This window comes from Quercus suber, unplaced genomic scaffold (genome assembly GCF_002906115.3).
Source record: "Quercus suber isolate HL8 unplaced genomic scaffold, Cork oak 2.0 scaffold_469, whole genome shotgun sequence".
NCBI lineage: Eukaryota > Viridiplantae > Streptophyta > Magnoliopsida > Fagales > Fagaceae > Quercus > Quercus suber.
This window is the reverse complement of record NW_027069920.1, coordinates 519,070-538,625: the sequence shown is the minus strand read 5'-3', so window position 1 is coordinate 538,625 and position 19,556 is coordinate 519,070. Positions and strand designations below refer to the sequence as shown.

Here is a 19,556-nt window from a genome sequence, read left to right as displayed (position 1 = left end):
GATTTTGTTGTTCTGTGATAATTTGAAAGTTTAAAACTTGTTATCCTTTTATGTTTATAGTTTGACGTTGAACTTGTTATCATTTTGTGTTTTTAGTTGATGTTGAACTTGTTATCCTTTTATGGTTTGTACTCTAAACATTATGTGTATTATTGTACCACTTTGGGTGTTGTTTACTTATTTGTAGTTTTTATATAACTTAAATTCTAGACATAAATGTATTTTATGTCTAAAAACATTAAAAAAATATGCCTAAATATAAAATTTAATTAATTATTTAACCCGTAACCGCCGTGTCCGCCGTGTCATGTCCTTATTTTTCAAAAATTGCCGTATTCTCGTGTCCATGTCGTGTCCGTGCAACTTAGGTGGGAAGTCCAACAACATGGGTAACAAGAGATTCAGAGAGAGATGAGATTATATGGTAGAGAGAATAATCTGATCTTGTTGGACCCAGTGAGAAAATTTGGATTAGGGACTTGAGTAACCATCTGAGGAGTAGTGCCATCAACGTAGCCAAGAAGATGCTGACCACGAAGAAACTGATCTTTTTCATACTAGATTTCTTTTTAATGGTCACTGTTGAATTTTAATTGACTTATAAATGACACTCTTTTGTAGTGTCCAAATCTCCGAGAGCAAATATGGACCTAATAAGTGTAGATTTACGTCTTCAATTTTTGTTGGGCCTTAACTTGGGCCACACAATAGAGGACATAACTCCGAAAACAAATGCATTCAACTCTCCATAAAAGGGTCTAGAACTGGANGGGATGGACCATTTGGAGGACCTGGGTTGCTTGAGATTGCTTATCTCACACTAGATGAGCAAGAGATGGAGACAAGTATTGCTGAGGATGATAATTATGTTGATGATGATGATTTTGTTGTTCTGTGATAATTTTGAAAGTTTAAAACTTGTTATCCTTTTATGTTTATAGTTTGACGTTGAACTTGTTATCATTTTGTGTTTTTAGTTTGATGTTGAACTTGTTATCCTTTTATGGTTTGTACTCTAAACATTATGTGTATTATTGTACCACTTTGGGTGTTGTTTACTTATTTGTAGTTTTTATATAACTTAAATTCTAGACATAAATGTATTTTATGTCTAAAAACATTAAAAAAATATGCCTAAATATAAAATTTAATTAATTATTTAACCACCGGTAACCGCCGTGTCATGTCCTTATTTTTCAAAAATTGCCGTATTCTCGTGTCCATGTCCGTGTCCGTGCAACTTAGGTGGGAAGTCCAACAACATGGGTAACAAGAGATTCAGAGAGAGATGAGATTATATGGTAGAGAGAATAATCTGATCTTGTTGGACCCAGTGAGAAAATTTGGATTAGGGACTTGAGTAACCATCTGAGGAGTAGTGCCATCAACGTAGCCAAGAAGATGCTGACCACGAAGAAACTGATCTTTTTCATACTAGATTTCTTTTTAATGGTCACTGTTGAATTTTAATTGACTTATAAATGACACTCTTTTGTAGTGTCCAAATCTCCGAGAGCAAATATGGACCTAATAAGTGTAGATTTACGTCTTCAATTTTTGTTGGGCCTTAACTTGGGCCACACAATAGAGGACATAACTCCGAAAACAAATGCATTCAACTCTCCATAAAAGGGTCTAGAACTGGCATCAACGGTGTAGTTTTTTTGGAGGGTAGGCCTCATAGAAAAAGGGCCGGATTAGCTGTTACTCGAACCAGTTCTTATCTTTATTTTTTTGGAAGGTATCCTGTACTCTTTAGAAACCCAAGTAAGGCATCATGCATATTTTACATTTTTTTTTCTTCACAAGATCCACAACTTTCCTTAAAATAAAAATAAATAAATAAATAAATAAAACAAATCTGCACCTTTTAGTTTAAAAACTCTCATCTCTCACTAGATATATGATTGCAACGTATTCATCATTGCGATGATGGTCATGGCTAGCCCAATATAATTTGGGGTCTACGGCGAAAGATTAATGTGGCCCTTTTATATACAAATATTAATTAAATAAAATTAGTTAATACTAATCAAATCAAGTTTAATTTAATGCATTGAATACATCATTTAATAAATAACACTACCTTAAACTATGGTTAATATTGTAAAGAGAATTGAATATCATAATTGAAGCATAAATTTAACAAAAAATATTATATGTAATTTTTCAAAAAAAAAAAAAACTTTATCTTGGATATTTGACGATACATAGTTAAGTAAATTTGTAATCTAATTTTTAAGAGAAAGAGATAGATATTATTTAGTGTGTGGCTTTGTAGGAAATTAGTTTACAAAAATTAAAGCCTCAAACTATTAAGAGAGAGTAATCATCATTGATGATCTAACACATTTGCAACTATTTTTAAAAGCATTTTAGGGTTTTTTTTTTTTTTTTTTTTTAAGAGAGTTTCAACTTTTAACCTATGGCGTCCGCTCCGAATTATAACTCTTTATCATCAAACCAAGACACCAATCGGTTTTTGGTGTAGGTAGAGATCGAACCACAGACTATCCAACCATCAGAGACTTTTCTAGTTGAGCTAATTGGAACCCAAGCATTTTAGAGTTTTAATTGGGTTGGGTTTCTATTGGTCTCATATTTTGAAAGCCTTGTTAGAAATTAAAAAAGAAAATGCTAAAGGTACTATAAAATTTCATAATATGACGTGACAATAATTGTGATTGATGAACTTTAATAGTGTAATTAATTGATGCTTCAATTACTTTTTGTGTGATAGGAGAAATGTCAATTTGTAAGCATATGGTAAATTTTGTAGTATCCATAGCATCACTAATAAAAAAAATGGCGCACAATCATTTGAAAAATTCATAATTTTTATAAAATTTTGAGTCTTTAACAATGGGAATGATGCCTTTTTTTTATGGGTAAAAATATTTTTTGATGTGGGCCTTAAGCCTAGGCCTTGGGCCGACCCTGGTGGTGGTAGTGGTGCTAGCAGCATCTAAGCACTTCAAGCACATGTGCGGTGGCTAGTTTGCTTATAACATTGCATTTGTTCGTAAAAATTTGGTTTTTTTATTTTTTTTTATTTTTTAATTTTTTGGGTGTTAGCATGTTTTAGCCATCTCCTAACATTTTTTTCCCCTCTAATAGGATGTTCTATTTAATACTAAGTATGATTTTTTTTTTGGCAGAGATTATGGAATTGGATGACTTGGGAATATTGTGTTTAAAATAAATTGGAATTATGTTTGATTAAATCCAATATATTCATTGTTGAGATTATGGAATTATGTTTGTTTAAAGTAAATTGGATGACTTGGGAACATTTTGTTTAAAGTAAATTGGAATTATGAAACATGTATTTTGATGATAGAATCTCAACGTACCTTTACAAGAATTAGTTTGATGGTAGTCTTTAGAGGTCATGTACTAGTAGTACCTCTCACGGTGGAAAGTCTCGAAGTCATTTGTCTCATGTAAGTATATGTATTTAGCTCTGTATAAAACATGTATTTTGATGATAAAATCTTAACAATTACAAAATATAGTTTGATGATAGTCCTAAAAATTCATGTATTGGTAGTTCTTGTCCCGGTAGAGACTAAGTTATTTGTTGATTTTTAGTATATTTATTAGCTATGATAAAAACATGTAATTTTCAGTTATAGGCTGGATGAATAGTGTGGAACTCAACAAGATATTCATCATTATGAGGTTCGTCTGAGATCTGGGATTGTTCCCTCGGTGAATTCTCAATACCAGCACTAATCCTAAAATAGATTAGCTAAGTGGAATTCTCACTTCTAGCTCTCCACTTATAATTGAACTGAGTTTCAACTATTTAATTAGCCATTAACTAATTAGTACTCAAATTAAATCTAAGTGCTCAATTGCCCTAATGTAAAGAAAATACCAAAAACTAAAATGACTTAATTTGTAGTGTTAGGGTTTCTCCTCCATCAAAGAATCTTTATTTTTATGTAAAAAATTTAGTTGTTTAACTTGTGTAGAAATTACTTTCCTCCATGTGTTATTGGGCCTAATTTTAAAGGCCTATTTTTAAGACACAATAAACTTCATAATTAATCAAAATTTTGACCCATCTTGATATTTTATTAAATTGAAGGTAATTGGGTAAGCAGAGTTAAATTGATGGAACAATTAAGTTTCCAATAATTGGATAAATTTAAATAAAGTTTTGAAAATATGATAAATTTTTTTATCCATAGACTTACTACTAGAGTTTATTGAATAAGCTAGTTATATAGCTGAAACAGGTGGCATATAAACCGATCTACTTGGGAAAAATGTTTGGACCGCCTCTCTCACCTCCATGGCTTAGTCTCAAACAACAACTCTCTCTCTTGATCAAGAAATCTTCTTAGAATTTCTCTCATTTTCGGTAATATCTCTCTCTTGTTGATGTGTTGTTTTAGGGTTGTATTTTAGTTATGTAATTGAGATATATATCCAAAAGTGGCATATAAAAACCATTTTCTTGGGCTCCAACACTCACTCTCACGACAAACTCTTCTCTCCTAATAAGAAGCTTCTGCAAGAACCTTCTCTCTCTCTCTCTCTCTCTCTCTCTCTCTCTCTCTCTCTCTCTCTCTCTCTCTCTCTCTCTCTCTCTCTCTCTCTCTCTCTCTCTCTCTCGACTTTTTTGTTTTGTTGTAAGTAGTAACAGTAACAATAGAGGTGTACACTAAAGGATGAGACTTTACTTTTGCCAAATCTATTGTGCTCTGTTTTTTATGTTTTCAATTTGTCTTTGAGATGGACCTTTGTAACAATTTTGTGTTTCTTAATTTATAGCCAAACCAGTAGTGATTTTTGTGTTCTGTTGAAATTTGCCTTCGAGATGGAGTGCGCAATATGTTTCTGTTTCATTATCAACAATTTTATAGAGCATATGTTTGTGTTTCATCTGGGAAGCGCAGGTGTAGCATTTTGATCACCACACCCATGTTGGACACGTCGGGACGTGGCATGCGGCCTGGACGCTGCTGACACTACATCAAAAAATGTCTATTACAAAAAGTGTTAATACAACAAAATAAGTATAGTAGTATTAGACAAAATATTGCATCTACGAGTTAAAATTGTTGCAATAGTAACTTAAAAGTGTTAAAATATTGCATCAACAATAATAATTTGTAATAACTTATAATTTTTAGTTACAATAGAAGTTTTAATAAATTAGGAAAAATTGTCGCAATAACTTAAAATGAAAGAATCGTTGCAATAAATTGATACCAATTATTTTTGCAATCTATTGCAATGAAAATTTCGAACTAATAGCTTATTGCAAAGAAGTTATCATTGCAATAATTTGATATTAATTCTTTCATAATCTATTGCGATGACAACTATGAAACTGCAACGAATATATTGTTGCAATAACTCAGTATCAATTATTTCATAATCTATTGCAATGACAAAATGAAGTAATTATCTATTACAATAAAGATATCATTGCAATAATTTAATTCGACTTATTTTGGTCAATTATTTGCAATCTATTGCAATAAATTTAGTGAACTAATAGCCTATACCTACAAGCTATATGAAATAGTAAATTTTTTATTGCAACAATATATATATATATATATCATTGAATTAAAGTTATCATTAAAATATTTGGAGTTTATTGCAACAAAAGTTTTTGTTATATAAACTTATTATCTCAAATTTTATTGCAACATCTTGCATTAACTATTGCAATGACTTTAATGTTATTGTAACGATTTTTTTCGTTGCAATAAACATTTTTTCTTGTTATGAGAAAACATGTTTCTCTTAAACAATGACAAGCCAATCTAATAGTTGATGTATTTCTTATGATGTAGTGAAGGGAAACATGAAATTTTTTCTATCCAAAAGCATTGAAGACAACCAATTCAAAGGTTCTTTCATTTCCTACATCCACCAAACATTTATTCAGTTCATAGAAATTCAATTGAGAGGATGAGAATGTTATCAGGGAGAATTTAGTAATGGTTTAATAATTTTTTTGGGTAAGAAACTTATATGTGGAAATGTGGATGCAAGTTTTGAACAATACACTAACCTTCAATCTTCCTAGAATTAGGAAATTTAGGATGTACGCCAAGATAAAACTCAAAAGGAATAGACTCAACACCTTCTTCCTAAAAAATGAAAAGTATTGTCCAGACATTTAATTAAGACAAACTAAATAAAATAAGATGAGCTAGAAATCTTACATCAAATGCTATCCATTTAAACTCCAAGACAATTTCATTCAATGGATGCATGTTAGAGCACTCAATCAACATGACTTTAATGTCGCCATTCTTCTTTGGGCGGCCATTTAGCAAGTTCAAGATTTTGACCTTTCCTATAGTTTTGCATTGACACTGAATCATGTATATATATACACACACATATTGATGAATGAATAACTTTATTTCAAACACACTAAAATGAACAAATGAATCAAACTTGCAAGGTTAGAACTAAGCACGCACTTGGATAATTAATAGCTACACAATAAATCTAAAACATATAAACACAAAAAACAAAAGAAAAACACACTTGGATACTTATATGAAGTGGTTCATGCTTCTTCTTGTTAACAATTATTTTTTATTGCAACAATATATATATATATATATATATCATTGAATTAAAGTTATCATTAAAATATTTAGAGTTTATTGCAACAAAAGTTTTTGTTATACAAACTTATTATCTCAAATTTTATTGCAACATCTTGCATTAACTATTGCAATGACTTTAATGTTATTGTAACAATTTTTTTCGTTGCAATAAACATTTTTTCTTGTAATGAGAAAACATGTTTCTCTTAAACAATGACAAGCCAATCTAATAGTTGATGTATTTCTTATGATGTAGTGAAGGGAAACATGAAATTTTTTCTATCCAAAAGCATTGAAGACAACCAATTCAAAGGTTCTTTCATTTCCTACATCCACCAAACATTTATTCAGTTCATAGAAATTCAATTGAGAGGATGAGAATGTTATCAGGGAGAATTTAGTAATGGTTTAATAATTTTTTTGGGTAAGAAACTTATATGTGGAAATGTGGATGCAAGTTTTGAACAATACACTAACCTTCAATCTTCCTAGAATTAGGAAATTTATGATGTACGCCAAGATCAAACTCAAAAGGAATAGACTCAACACCTTCTTCCTAAAAAATGAAAAGTATTGTCCAGACATTTAATTAAGACAAACTAAATAAAATAAGATGAGCTAGAAATCTTACATCAAATGCTATCCATTTAAACTCCAAGACAATTTCATTCAATGGATGCATGTTAGAGCACTCAATCAACATGACTTTAATGTCGCCATTCTTCTTTGGGCGGCCATTTAGCAAGTTCAAGATTTTGACCTTTCCTATAGTTTTGCATTGACACTGAATCATGTATATATATACACACACATATTGATGAATGAATAACTTTATTTCAAACACACTAAAATGAACAAATGAATCAAACTTGCAAGGTTAGAACTAAGCACGCACTTGGATAATTAATAGCTACACAATAAATCTAAAACATATAAACACAAAAAACAAAAGAAAAACACACTTGGATACTTATATGAAGTGGTTCATGCTTCTTCTTGTTAACAATTCTCTCCAAAGAAAGTTTGAGAAGTCCAGCATTCAAGCCCCACAAGAAAGAGGTTGGTTTTGTTCCATCCATCTAGTGGCATCAAGTTGGTTACTCCCTCCAACTCAGGTGCAAGATGTAGCTCAAATTGAGTGAACACATGTAGAACAAATGGTTATATGGCAAGAAGGCAATAAAACCCTAACAAAAGCATATAATAGAAAAAGTGGAAAGAGAAAAGAAAAGAAAATTTAAAACAAATGCTATAAACAACTTTTTAAGGTAGATTTTTGGGATTAGCTTTCAAGTTTGAATTTTGCTTTTAGTTTTTATATACAACTTTTTAAGTACAAATATATTTTAGCATACTTTCAGAAAAAATAATTCAATGAAAAACTAAATAATTTGTTTTCAAACAGACACATTGTATAACATTAGTCAAACCCCATACCGGTTTATCTATTTCAACCTAACTCTCTCATATGCTTCAACAGACCATTCTACCTAACCAAAAAATGTGCTTGGAACTTCAAACTATAGTATCCAACTAACTCAAAAAATTACAATAAAGATATCATTGCAATAATTTAATTCAACTCATTTTGGTCAATTATTTGCAATCTATTGCAATAAATTTAGTGAAGTAATAGCCTATACCTACAAGCTATATGAAATGGTAAATTTTTTATTGCAACAATATATATATATATATATTATTGAATTAAAGTTATCATTAAAATATTTGGAGTTTATTGCAACAAAATTTTTTGTCATACAAACCTATTATCTCAAATTTTATTGCAATATCTTACATCAACTATTGCAATGACTTTAATGTTATTGTAACGATTTTTTTCGTTGCAATAAACTTTTTTTCTTGTAGTGTAAGAAAAAAATTTCTTTTAAACAACGACAAGCACAATCTAATAGTTGATGTATTTCTCATTATTTATTTAGTCTCTCTTTCTTTTATTTCTCTTGGTAAAAATACAGAGGTTAATATTTATATTCTATTTATTTTTTCCCTGAGAAAAGAGGATATTTTTATTAATTTTATTATTTAACTGAAATTTATCTTATATTATATTTTCTCTTGAATATTACTTAGAACTCTACTTGCTTCGCGACTTGGTGGGGTTATTCAAATTTTTCACAGACAAAATTGAAACTTTTTGAATGGAGATGAAAATCGAATTTATATCCGAAAATTTTCATGAACTGTGTAATGTGTATTTACTATTTAACCCAATCAAGATCATATGCTATTTAATAAGCACTTGTATGTTGTATGTATGATGTATGTGGTGATTTTTTTTTTCTTTTTTTTTAAATAAGATAGAAATTCTACTTTAATTTAATTTAAGTATATATTGTGTGAAACATTTTCCTAAAGATTTGAACCCGGCCTTTTCCTTCCACTCTCATACTTGTATGTGGTGATTTTGAATTGTAAAAAAAAAGGATTAACATTTTTGAAACGCAAAAAAATGATTAACTAATATATATATATATATATATATTAGTCTCATCACATGCATTTTGTGTGGGTGATGAGGCTCTTTTTTGGGGGGTGGGAGTTTAGTGTCATGATTTTCATTGATCCCAATTTGAGCAATGGTTGATGTCTTCTTCCAAATTGATTCCTTCCATCCTATATGACATTGCCTTGACATGATTTGGGAGCATAATGTTTCATCAATTAAAAGCATCATATCTGTGAAACCTTAGTTCTTGACTTTCTTATATAACTTTTCTTGTGCAGGATGTCTCAACTCTTCGAATTGCGTATTTTGCCAGAAATTGAAGAAATTTCACGTATGGAACCAGCTGGTGGGTGGAGCTCCAACAACACTTTTAGAATTAAGCTCAAATGTGGAAACTGCAAGGATGATACAAAATTCCTCCCACTTTGTATGGAAAAAGTCACCAAATCTCCTGGCTGCAATGCTCACATTATTCACAAGGTATGTAGTTTTTATTCCTTGTTGTTTATTTATTTTTATTTTTTTAGAGAAACTCCTTGTTGTTTATTCAATCGTTTATGTTTTGTCCTCTTCGATGTGTTTTTTTTTTTTTTTTTTGCTCATAATATTTTTTGTTATGTTTTTAGTGGCGGTGCAAGAACGTTGGAACTGTCCAGATTGTCAGCTTGTTGCATGGGTACTTAACTAAAATGGAGAAATTAGGATCATGAAATTGGAATGTGAGAAAATGGAACCAGTTGATTTAGCCTTCAATTTTAAGTGGCAAGCNCAATCTAATAGTTGATGTATTTCTCATTGTGCACATGCCAGAACAATTAGTCTTGTTTCATTGGCAAAACCAAATAAATTAAAAAAAAAAAAAAAAAAAAAAAAAAAAAGAAATATGAGTAAAATTCACTATTCCTAACTACAAAAGTAGTCAGTGAAGGGAAACATGAAATTGGTAAAGTTCAAGACTTTATGGTTAAAAAATTTGGTAAAGTTTACATTTTATATTATATACATGTTGTAAAAGTTTGTTCCAACTTTCTTATCCAACAAAGAAGAAAGAGAATAGTGAGATCATTTTCTTGGGAGACAAGGGAAGGTGAGACGGGTCATCATCTTGGAGGTGCCTCTGCCAATGGAACTTTGGTAATTCTTCTACATAGTTTTTCTACATGCTTCAAGAACTAAAATGTGTTTTCAGCTTGAATGTTTCCCATTTTTCATTTGTGTGAAAGTAGGGAAAATAATTTCAGTACCAATTAGAAACTATGTTAATGTCCAAAATTCTTCCTCTGGGTTGTGGAAAAATAAGGAAAGCAAAAGAAAAGGAATGAAGGAAAGTTTAAATCCTTTATTACTTTGGTTCCCATGAAATATGAAAAGAGAGGACAAGAAATGAAGGAATTTAACTCAAAGAAGTACTCTTCAAATGTTACTTATCAAAAAGGGGGAATCTAGTGCAAATGTAGAGTTCTTGGCTGTCCTAGGTTCTTCACTTTATTTGAGATAAAGTAGTGGGAAATATGTATTTATTTATTTAGTCTCTCTTTCTTTTATTTCTCTTGGTAAAAATACAGAGGTTAATATTTATATTCTATTTATTTTTTCCCTGAGAAAAGAGGATATTTATTATTATTTTATTATTTAACTGAAATTTATCTTATATTATATTTTCTCTTGAATATTACTTAGAACTCTACTTGCTTCGCGACTTGGTGGGGTTATTCAAATTTTTCACAGACAAAATTGAAACTTTTTGAATGGAGATGAAAATCGAATTTATATCCGAAAATTTTCATGAACTGTGTAATGTGTATTTACTATTTAACCCAATCAAGATCATATGCTATTTAATAAGCACTTGTATGTTGTATGTATGATGTATGTGGTGATTTTTTTTTTCTTTTTTTTTAAATAAGATAGAAATTCTACTTTAATTTAATTTAAGTATATATTGTGTGAAACATTTTCCTAAAGATTTGAACCCGGCCTTTTCCTTCCACTCTCATACTTGTATGTGGTGATTTTGAATTGTAAAAAAAAAGGATTAACATTTTTGAAACGCAAAAAATGATTAACTAATATATATATATATATATATATTAGTCTCATCACATGCATTTTGTGTGGGTGATGAGGCTCTTTTTTGGGGGTGGGAGTTTAGTGTCATGATTTTCATTGATCCCAATTTGAGCAATGGTTGATGTCTTCTTCCAAATTGATTCCTTCCATCCTATATGACATTGCCTTGACATGATTTGGGAGCATAATGTTTCATCAATTAAAAGCATCATATCTGTGAAACCTTAGTTCTTGACTTTCTTATATAACTTTTCTTGTGCAGGATGTCTCAACTCTTCGAATTGCGTATTTTGCCAGAAATTGAAGAAATTTCACGTATGGAACCAGCTGGTGGGTGGAGCTCCAACAACACTTTTAGAATTAAGCTCAAATGTGGAAACTGCAAGGATGATACAAAATTCCTCCCACTTTGTATGGAAAAAGTCACCAAATCTCCTGGCTGCAATGCTCACATTATTCACAAGGTATGTAGTTTTTATTCCTTGTTGTTTATTTATTTTTATTTTCTATGACGTAAGACATTAAAATTATTTCTTTGATTATATTTTGAGTATAAATGCATTCTAATGATATCATTTTGCAGAAAGATGGAAATCTATCTGAAGAAATTGAATTTACTACTGGTGTGTGCCCTCACTTCAACGTTGCCAAAGATGAGACCACACAGGAACCTCAAGTGTTTGGCTTAAAGGGATATTTTGAAGTGATGGATGGTTGAAAGAGTTGACCTCATTACATCTTGCAATATGACATCTTTCATTATCACTGGCCGGACTTGGTGGACGAAAACTATTTTAGATGATACATAATTATTAGGGTAAAATATCATTTTCGTCCCTAAACTATCACAAAAGTTCGTTTTTCGTCCCTAAACTTTCAAAAGTTCGTTTTTCGTTCCTAAACTTTTCCAAACGTATTGATTTTTGTCCCTCCGTCTGACGGAGTGCTGACGTAGCTTTGACAGTGTGCTGATGTGAGAGGGACGAAAATTAATACATTTGGAAAAGTTTAGGGACGAAAATAGAACTTTTGAAAGTTTAGGGACGAAAAACGAACTTTTGTGATAGTTTAGGGACGAAAATGATATTTTACCCTAATTATTATATATAATATTTTCCAAGAAAACTCTATGTTGGCTTATAGATTCAGACTAAAGCTATTTTGAGAGCTTATAATTTTATGTTAATTAGAAGGAGGAACCCAGCTGCTATGGAAGCAAGGCAAACTCCTAATATTGTGATGTAATCCTTTAACTTCTTTGCCTGGTATTAGGAAGAAAAAAAGTCTTGGAATAGTATTTTACATTTTTTTTTTTACCGTATATGATATGCAGTAGTACTTTTGGACTGGAATGCATGAAACATTATTGTTTATGAAAATTGCCAACATAGTTTCATAAAAATTAAGTGGAATGTATAGCTAACAACAATCAAAATCACCATAAACATATCAGTGATCAATTATATCACTATCTTCACTCTGTACAGAGTCTTGACCATAAGTACCAAAGAAATTTCAAAGTTTACAATCATTAATTGAAAAAAGAAATTAAAAAAAAAAAATAAAGATAATGAAAGGTTTGAAAGAGTAAATACTAAATAATGAAACGAGGTTTTAAGGATACAGTAAGTATAACCAAGTAATTATAATGTCCACTGTTTTACAGCCCCTTTATTTTGCTTTACCAAATACAAACTCTAAACTTTTCCTCATCCCAGTCCTTTCAAAAGCAAACCTATTGCCTAGCACAGAAGATAAAGCTATCAAGAACATTATGCTGAAACCTACTTTTGGTTTGGCCATTGAAATACAAAGAATTTCAAGGTTCTATTATCTTCAATTCACAATGTTTAGAGCATTAAACATAAAAATAGTTCACATTATCCAATGTGGGCAAGCATTTATTCCAAGATAAATTATTGCTTTAGACTCTAATCTTGTGATAGCTTAAGCCACCTCTCCATGCAAATGGTGATCCCAATCCAATCTAAATTGAATCGCATGATTTCTGTCAAGGGTAGGCAATATATCAAACAATGTCTTGCAATTAAGAAGCCTCTCATCTTCAATCCCAGGAATACTGATGATCTTTGCTCCTTTTAAATGATGTCGCCAACATTTTGGACGACAAGTACAGCAATGGTCTAGATCTTCTCTATCCAATACCTTCTCACATAGCACCTACTGTTTTATGTAAATTAGAGTTGAGGTAGGTAGTTCCAGCAAGAGTAATAATTCTGAGACAAATTAGAATTATTCCTAATCTTCATTGCTTTTCATAATCTAAATAATTGCATCCATAGCCACAGCCCACATCTTCGCACCTGGCATCAAGTAACTACGTTCTCTTTAAGTAATATAAACAAAACATAGTGACAATATTTAAAACAGAGTCTTGGGCACAAAATGGAGGATATTTATTACTGTCTTCAGGAAGCAAGCTAGGTCAAGCGTTTGTAGCATGAGTGTTGCTTGAATTCTGTTTATAGATGGAACTGCCTGTTTGGTTAGAGATTTAAAACAACAATTTTCAATATTTAAATACTGCAAATTATGGGCCAATTTCAACATATTTGGTAAGAAAGTTTAACAAAGACGGTGTGAGTCACAGTTCACATTTTAGTGTTTAAGCACTATATTTTGAGAACAGCTTAAGAGGAGTTTTCAGCTTTTAAGTCACAGTTTTAAGTGACATTGTTGTAATTATTTTGAAAACCATGAACCCATATGATGTTAACAACAAATAAAACAAACTTTTTCTTTAAAACACATACTCATACCAAACACTCAAATTGTTTTTTTTTTTTTCACTTTTGAAAATATGTTACTAGAAACATAATACCAAGAACATTTTTTTCTTTTTGGCATTTTGAGTACTTTATAAACACGAGTTCAACACTTTTTAAACCATGGTTTTTACATCATTTTGAAAACCAATACCTAAACTCTCTTACCAAATGGGACAACTGTTTGGTTTTTCCATTTGGTAATGAGATAGGCTCATTCATCACAATCATACACCACTCACAACCCAAAAAAAATAAGAACTGTTTCAAACTAAATAATAGACTAGCAGAAAGTTAGAAATTTTTTCTGTTTCAGACTAACAAATATTTATTCAAAAGTTAATATTTTCCTAATTTTAACTTACAATTCAAATGGAAAGGTTCTCTTACAATTCAAAAGGAATCAAATCAAACTTGAGTGCTAGTTCTCTATATCATCATAAATAAACATGTGTATTTCTCCAGTGCTTGTGGGAACTGAATGTACAATTGTGTGGTTTCTTTATTTGGAATTGAAATACTTATTCACCAAAAAAAGAGTAATTGTGGAAAGTAAAACTTGTGCATATTTCAAACTAATTGATAAATTATGGGATTTATAACTTTTGGTTGTAAAAGACTAACTGATATTTTATTAACTGTGTCAATTTTTCAAGTTTTAAAGTATATTCACATCAGGCTTGTGAGTTGTGATAATGTACTGTGTGAAACAGAAGATAAAGGTTTGTGAAAACTTTGGCATAGGATTCACATCAGGTTTGAGTACTGAAATTTTATATCATCTTATTCTTCAAATAAAAATAGAGTCAAGATAATATAGAGATATAATGAGAATATCATTCACAGGCTCATTAATTTTATTCTTCCATATAATTCTTAAAACTTATACCTTTTACGAAAATTTACTAGCTACTAGAGTTTTCTCAATAAAACTTGATTTTGGACAAATTTATTGTTCTATAAATAATCCCTCGCTCTCCCAACTCATATAGGCTTGTTTAAAGAAGATCATTAATTCAAAAACTAGATAATGCAAATGGACACCAACGGTCTCAAAGTTGATGTCTCTACTCTCTTGAATGGATTTTTTTTTAGACAGACCTATTAAGGGGTTTTAAGTCTCAAAACCCCAGGCTATGGCTTGTGGCAAACGAGGCAAGGTTCACGGTAAAAATCATTTAAAATAATAATAATAATAATAATAATAAGAAAATTTACATTTATTTTATGAAAATCTATTACCAAGCACCAACTTCAGCAACATTGTTACTTGACGAGAATTAACACTAGTTTAAAAAACATAACAAAAATAAACCAAACTACATTATTACTTCATAGAAAATGCTTTTTCTGAATCTTAATAGTTTGACATCAGGAAGGATAGGTATTTAAAAACAGACACCACGTTTCCCTTATATTTTAACATCTGAATAATTGTATATGTTAATCACTAACATGCAACAGATGAAAACCCACTTCAATCTAATTAACTCGTTAAGTGCAACTTAGTCTAATAGAGGCACTCTAAAATCTAGTAGAAGAAAAATCATACCTTTATGCAATTCTCTCGGGACTCCAAACCTGTTCGCAATGACAGTTTTTTTGGACAACAACTCCAGAGCAAGCCATCTATAAGACTTCCATGATCTATTGTTTCTATGAACGGTGGTGATATTCGTAGATCTAGCATCATAATTAAGTTCCAGTTCAAATGATGGAGGAATTGTAATTCCTTTCAATTCTTCAAGACTAAATGCAACCTTTATAATCAATGCAAAGTAAAAAGGTTTCAGAAAACAAAAGGTGAAATTGAAAATATAAAAAAGATGCTGAAGAAAAATTGGGTGAAAATAGATAAACTTCCATTAGTGGACATACCTCTTGACACATGATTCTTAGGGTCAAAACATTTCTTTGATTTGACATTACTAGAAATTCCCTCAACTTATGCAACCATAGAGTGTCAATATGATCGTCTTCGAGTAATGTAAAAGTAAGCTTAAAAGGACATGGAGCATTCTTAGAAGATATCATAGGAATAAAATTCCTGAGGCTGTGAAATTCGAATGATGATAGATTCGGACTATCAATTTCAACCTCCAGCAGCTTTTAGCATGACACAATTATTAAACACCTAAGCGACTGTAAAGAAATCTTAACTCTTTCCAACATTTTGCAGTTAACAACTTTCAAAACTTCAAGGTGGGAAAATCTAGAAATATTGGATTGAAGACACTGGTCTGTAATCCACAAATTTTTCAAGTATAATTTTGTCAAATTTTGACATGCAGTGATGTCTAGCAGACATTCACCTGAATAACTAAATCTGAAATATTCAAGATTTGCTGCTTCAACTCTGAGAATCTCAACTGTTTGTTCGAGGGAATACACCTCAACACTACAAAGTTTAGGAAGTTTGGAGATGTCTAGAGTTTTCAATCCGTAACATCCTATTAAACCAAAATCGGTGATAAATGGGCAACTACGGAAAATATCTTGGATAATCTCTTCGTTCACACAAATATGACTAAGCCACAACTTTTGTAGGGAATAATAATTCAAAGCACACCAAGAAAATGGTTGCTCTAACTTGCAATTATTAGTTGATTTTGCAACAAATATTGTCCCGGGCAAACAATACCACGTGTTCCTTTTGGTTTGAACCTGAAGATCTATCTCTTTGACATCGTGTTCCAAGGCCATACCTATCCATTTATCAACCAATGAAGCCAACTTGAAGTCAAAAAGGGTCATGTTAAGTATAAACTTCTGCATTGGCAACTGATGCACGTGAAACCTACTTATAGACTTATCTACATCATTCATGAACTTTTCAACTCTGTTCTGACTCTCTGGACGCGTATCTGGCACGCAAGGCGAATGAAGGTTAAAGTAATGCATTTGATCAAAATCAAAAATGGGGAATGAGGACCATACACAATTCCATTTCTTGGACAAGAGACCAGTTTTAGCTGCCTCTTTTCGGTATAGGAGGGAAAAGATGTGATGCAGGATAAATTCTGGTAAATCTGATATCCGATCCACAGCACAAATTTTTTCATCCATCACGTGCCTCTCCATGCTCATCAATTTTCTACGTTCTGCTTTTGTATCATGAGATTTGCCAAAACATTAAAATATATATATACACACATATATAATTAATTAATTATAAGAAACCCAATGGTACAAATCTAAGCAAAAAGTAGATAGTTAATCTAAAACAAATGATTCGAAAAAGAAACACAACTTATTAATTCTGATTGCAAAATAAATAAAAATTTTAAGTCCACGAACTCAAGTAGGGTGTCTTGATATATTTGTTATTAGACATATTTTTAAAAAAAAAAAAAAAAAAAAAAAATTAATATGGAAATCTTATAAATGAACAAGAAATTCATAAAGAAGTTGGTAGATAATGCAATAATACAACAAAAAGATAACAATGTTCAAACATTCAATATAACAATTATTAATTACATAAAAGGACAAGATTATTTTCCAAATTTATTTAGGGCTTCCAGAATTTTACTAATAATATTTTTTACAATTGTTTCAACATTACCAATAAAATATTGTAATTTTTACGACAGAAGGAAAAAAAAAAAAAAAAAACATAGTTTTGGTTTTGGTTTTGTTGAGTACTAAATTTAATTTAATGAAAAGATATCAACAAGTTTTCATGGGCTAAAATATTTAGCTCTCCGCTCTCCCATCAAAACAAGACTGACTAATTGTTCACAAACAGATAGATCAACAATTAATCCATTTTTTCTCCCACAAAACATCACTCTTTTCTTTAAAATACAAAATCAAATCTTTTTTCCCTACCTTCAACATGAAAAGTTTATCAATAATTAACCTTCTTCTTTTACCTCAAAAATACAAAAACTTTACCTCTAAGAAGACAAGATCAACTTTTGGAAATATCCTAACGGATGCTAATCAAACAACATTATTTATGAACGCTCAACATAGTTTTCATCAAAATTAGTCTGAATCTATAAGCCAACAAAGAGAATTACTGCAAACTAAAAACAACAAAAAAATAATAATAACTAAAAACAAAAAATGAAGTAACGCAAAAATATTACATTTTGAGTTAACAAGATCAATCTCTGTGTGTTAGGTTGAAACTTGAAGAGATTAGGATCCAGTGCAATATCTAGAGTATTGCACCGAGTGCAATATCTTTGTGGTTTTAAGGTTATTGCTACTCAAGCTCATGCCAAAGCCAAAATTATGTTGTTGTTGTTGTTGTTGTTGTTTGTTTTTAATTAATTTACTTTTAATTGATGAAGACAATTTGTTTTGTTATGGTTCTATGCTTCTATTTTCCAAGCATGTCGGTATGTTTTATTCATGAATGTGCTTATCTATGATAATAGTTACACGCCAAATTACTCTGCTTCTTCTACTTTTTTCTTTTTCTTTTTCCTTTTTTGGTTGTTGCTAAAACCACCAGTAATTACTCCTAGTTCAACTAAAACTTATGCATTTAATGGCAGAGCCAGAATTTCAATTGGGGGGGGGGGGGGGGGGGGGTGGGTGAGATTAAAAGTTGATTTTAAAAATGAAATCAATTTAAAAAATATTAATTGATAATACTAAAAAATAATTAAACAATTGTGAACAAATTTGGGTTTATAATAAAAACAGAGTTTAAAACATTGGAAAAGTTAAGATATAGAATAGAAATTTCAAAAAAATTGAGACAAAAATAAACTAAAGTTGCTACAAGTTTTATTACAAAAAGCTAACAAATTGATGTGGTAAAAACATGTTTAGTACCACTAGACAAAATAATAAATAAATATAATTGATTTTTTGTAATGGTAATATATCATTTTATAAGATTAATGTAGTAAAATTTGTAATGTCTTTAACATTACTTAACAAGAAAAGTTATATGAATAGTGAATTAAAAAATAAAATAAAATAAAATGAAAAGAATACACCAGTTAAATGGGTGAAAATATGAGACAAGAATCTTGTCACAAGATATAAGCTACTTTAAAAGAATAATGAAGTAGGTGAAACGCCATATGTTTTGAATTCTTTGATATGTGAAGGAGATTGGTTTTCCTTTGCCATGTTGGTATCAGAGTTTGTTTCTCTAAAGGGTGTGTGTGTGTGTGTGTATTCATCATATTAGGTAGGCAAACTACTTAAGAACAGAAGTATCTAAGGGATTATTTGGGAGGAGTCAGGGGGGCAGATGCCCCCTCTCGCCTCCCCTTAGCTCCGCCTTTGATTTAATCTAATTTATTATATGCAATAAAATGGATTAAATAGACAAACAAAGAGTTATCAATTTAATTAAGTGGCTACAAGTTCGTGCTAACATAGCTTGATTTTTATAATTTTTGTTGCACAAACAGATCCTTAGTATCAAAATGGTGACAAAAAAAAGAATGTCATGTTGTTCTTTTTGGGTTTGGAGTTTTCGGGCATTTCAAAATATGTTGAGACTCTCAAAACCATATCAAAAGAAATGAAGGATGACCAGTGTCACGGAACAAGATTTTGATATTGAGCGCCAGAAGCCTGATGATCGATAATCACATGCCTTGGTACGTAGTGCAACAATTTTCATCAATATCAGGCATCAACTACGTTAAGGAGCAGTGGCAATTCAAGAAT

General features: G+C 30.7%; 1 protein-coding gene across 1 annotated transcript; it reads right to left on the bottom strand.

Annotated features, from left to right (window-relative positions):
- Nucleotides 1-15,418: 15,418 nt before the first annotated feature.
- On the bottom strand, nt 15,419-16,994 carry LOC112020596 (putative F-box/LRR-repeat protein At3g28410). The gene is made up of 3 exons (XM_065762692.1): nt 16,226-16,994; nt 15,792-15,889; nt 15,419-15,673 (listed from the first exon to the last, which is right to left on the bottom strand). The coding sequence occupies exons 1-3, from the start codon at nt 16,992-16,994 to the stop codon at nt 15,419-15,421; spliced, it is 1,122 nt and encodes a 373-aa protein (XP_065618764.1).
- Nucleotides 16,995-19,556: the final 2,562 nt, after the last annotated feature.

Coding starts and splice junctions, on each gene's coding strand:
- LOC112020596 (XM_065762692.1), bottom strand. CDS start 16,994: ATGGAGAGGCACGTGATGGATGAAAAAATTTGTGCTGTGGATCGGATA. Junction 15,890..16,225: donor TTTCAGATTTAGTTATTCAG/GTGAATGTCTGC, acceptor CATTACTCGAAG/ACGATCATATTGACACTCTA. Junction 15,674..15,791: donor TAAGAATCATGTGTCAAGAG/GTATGTCCACTA, acceptor TTGATTATAAAG/GTTGCATTTAGTCTTGAAGA.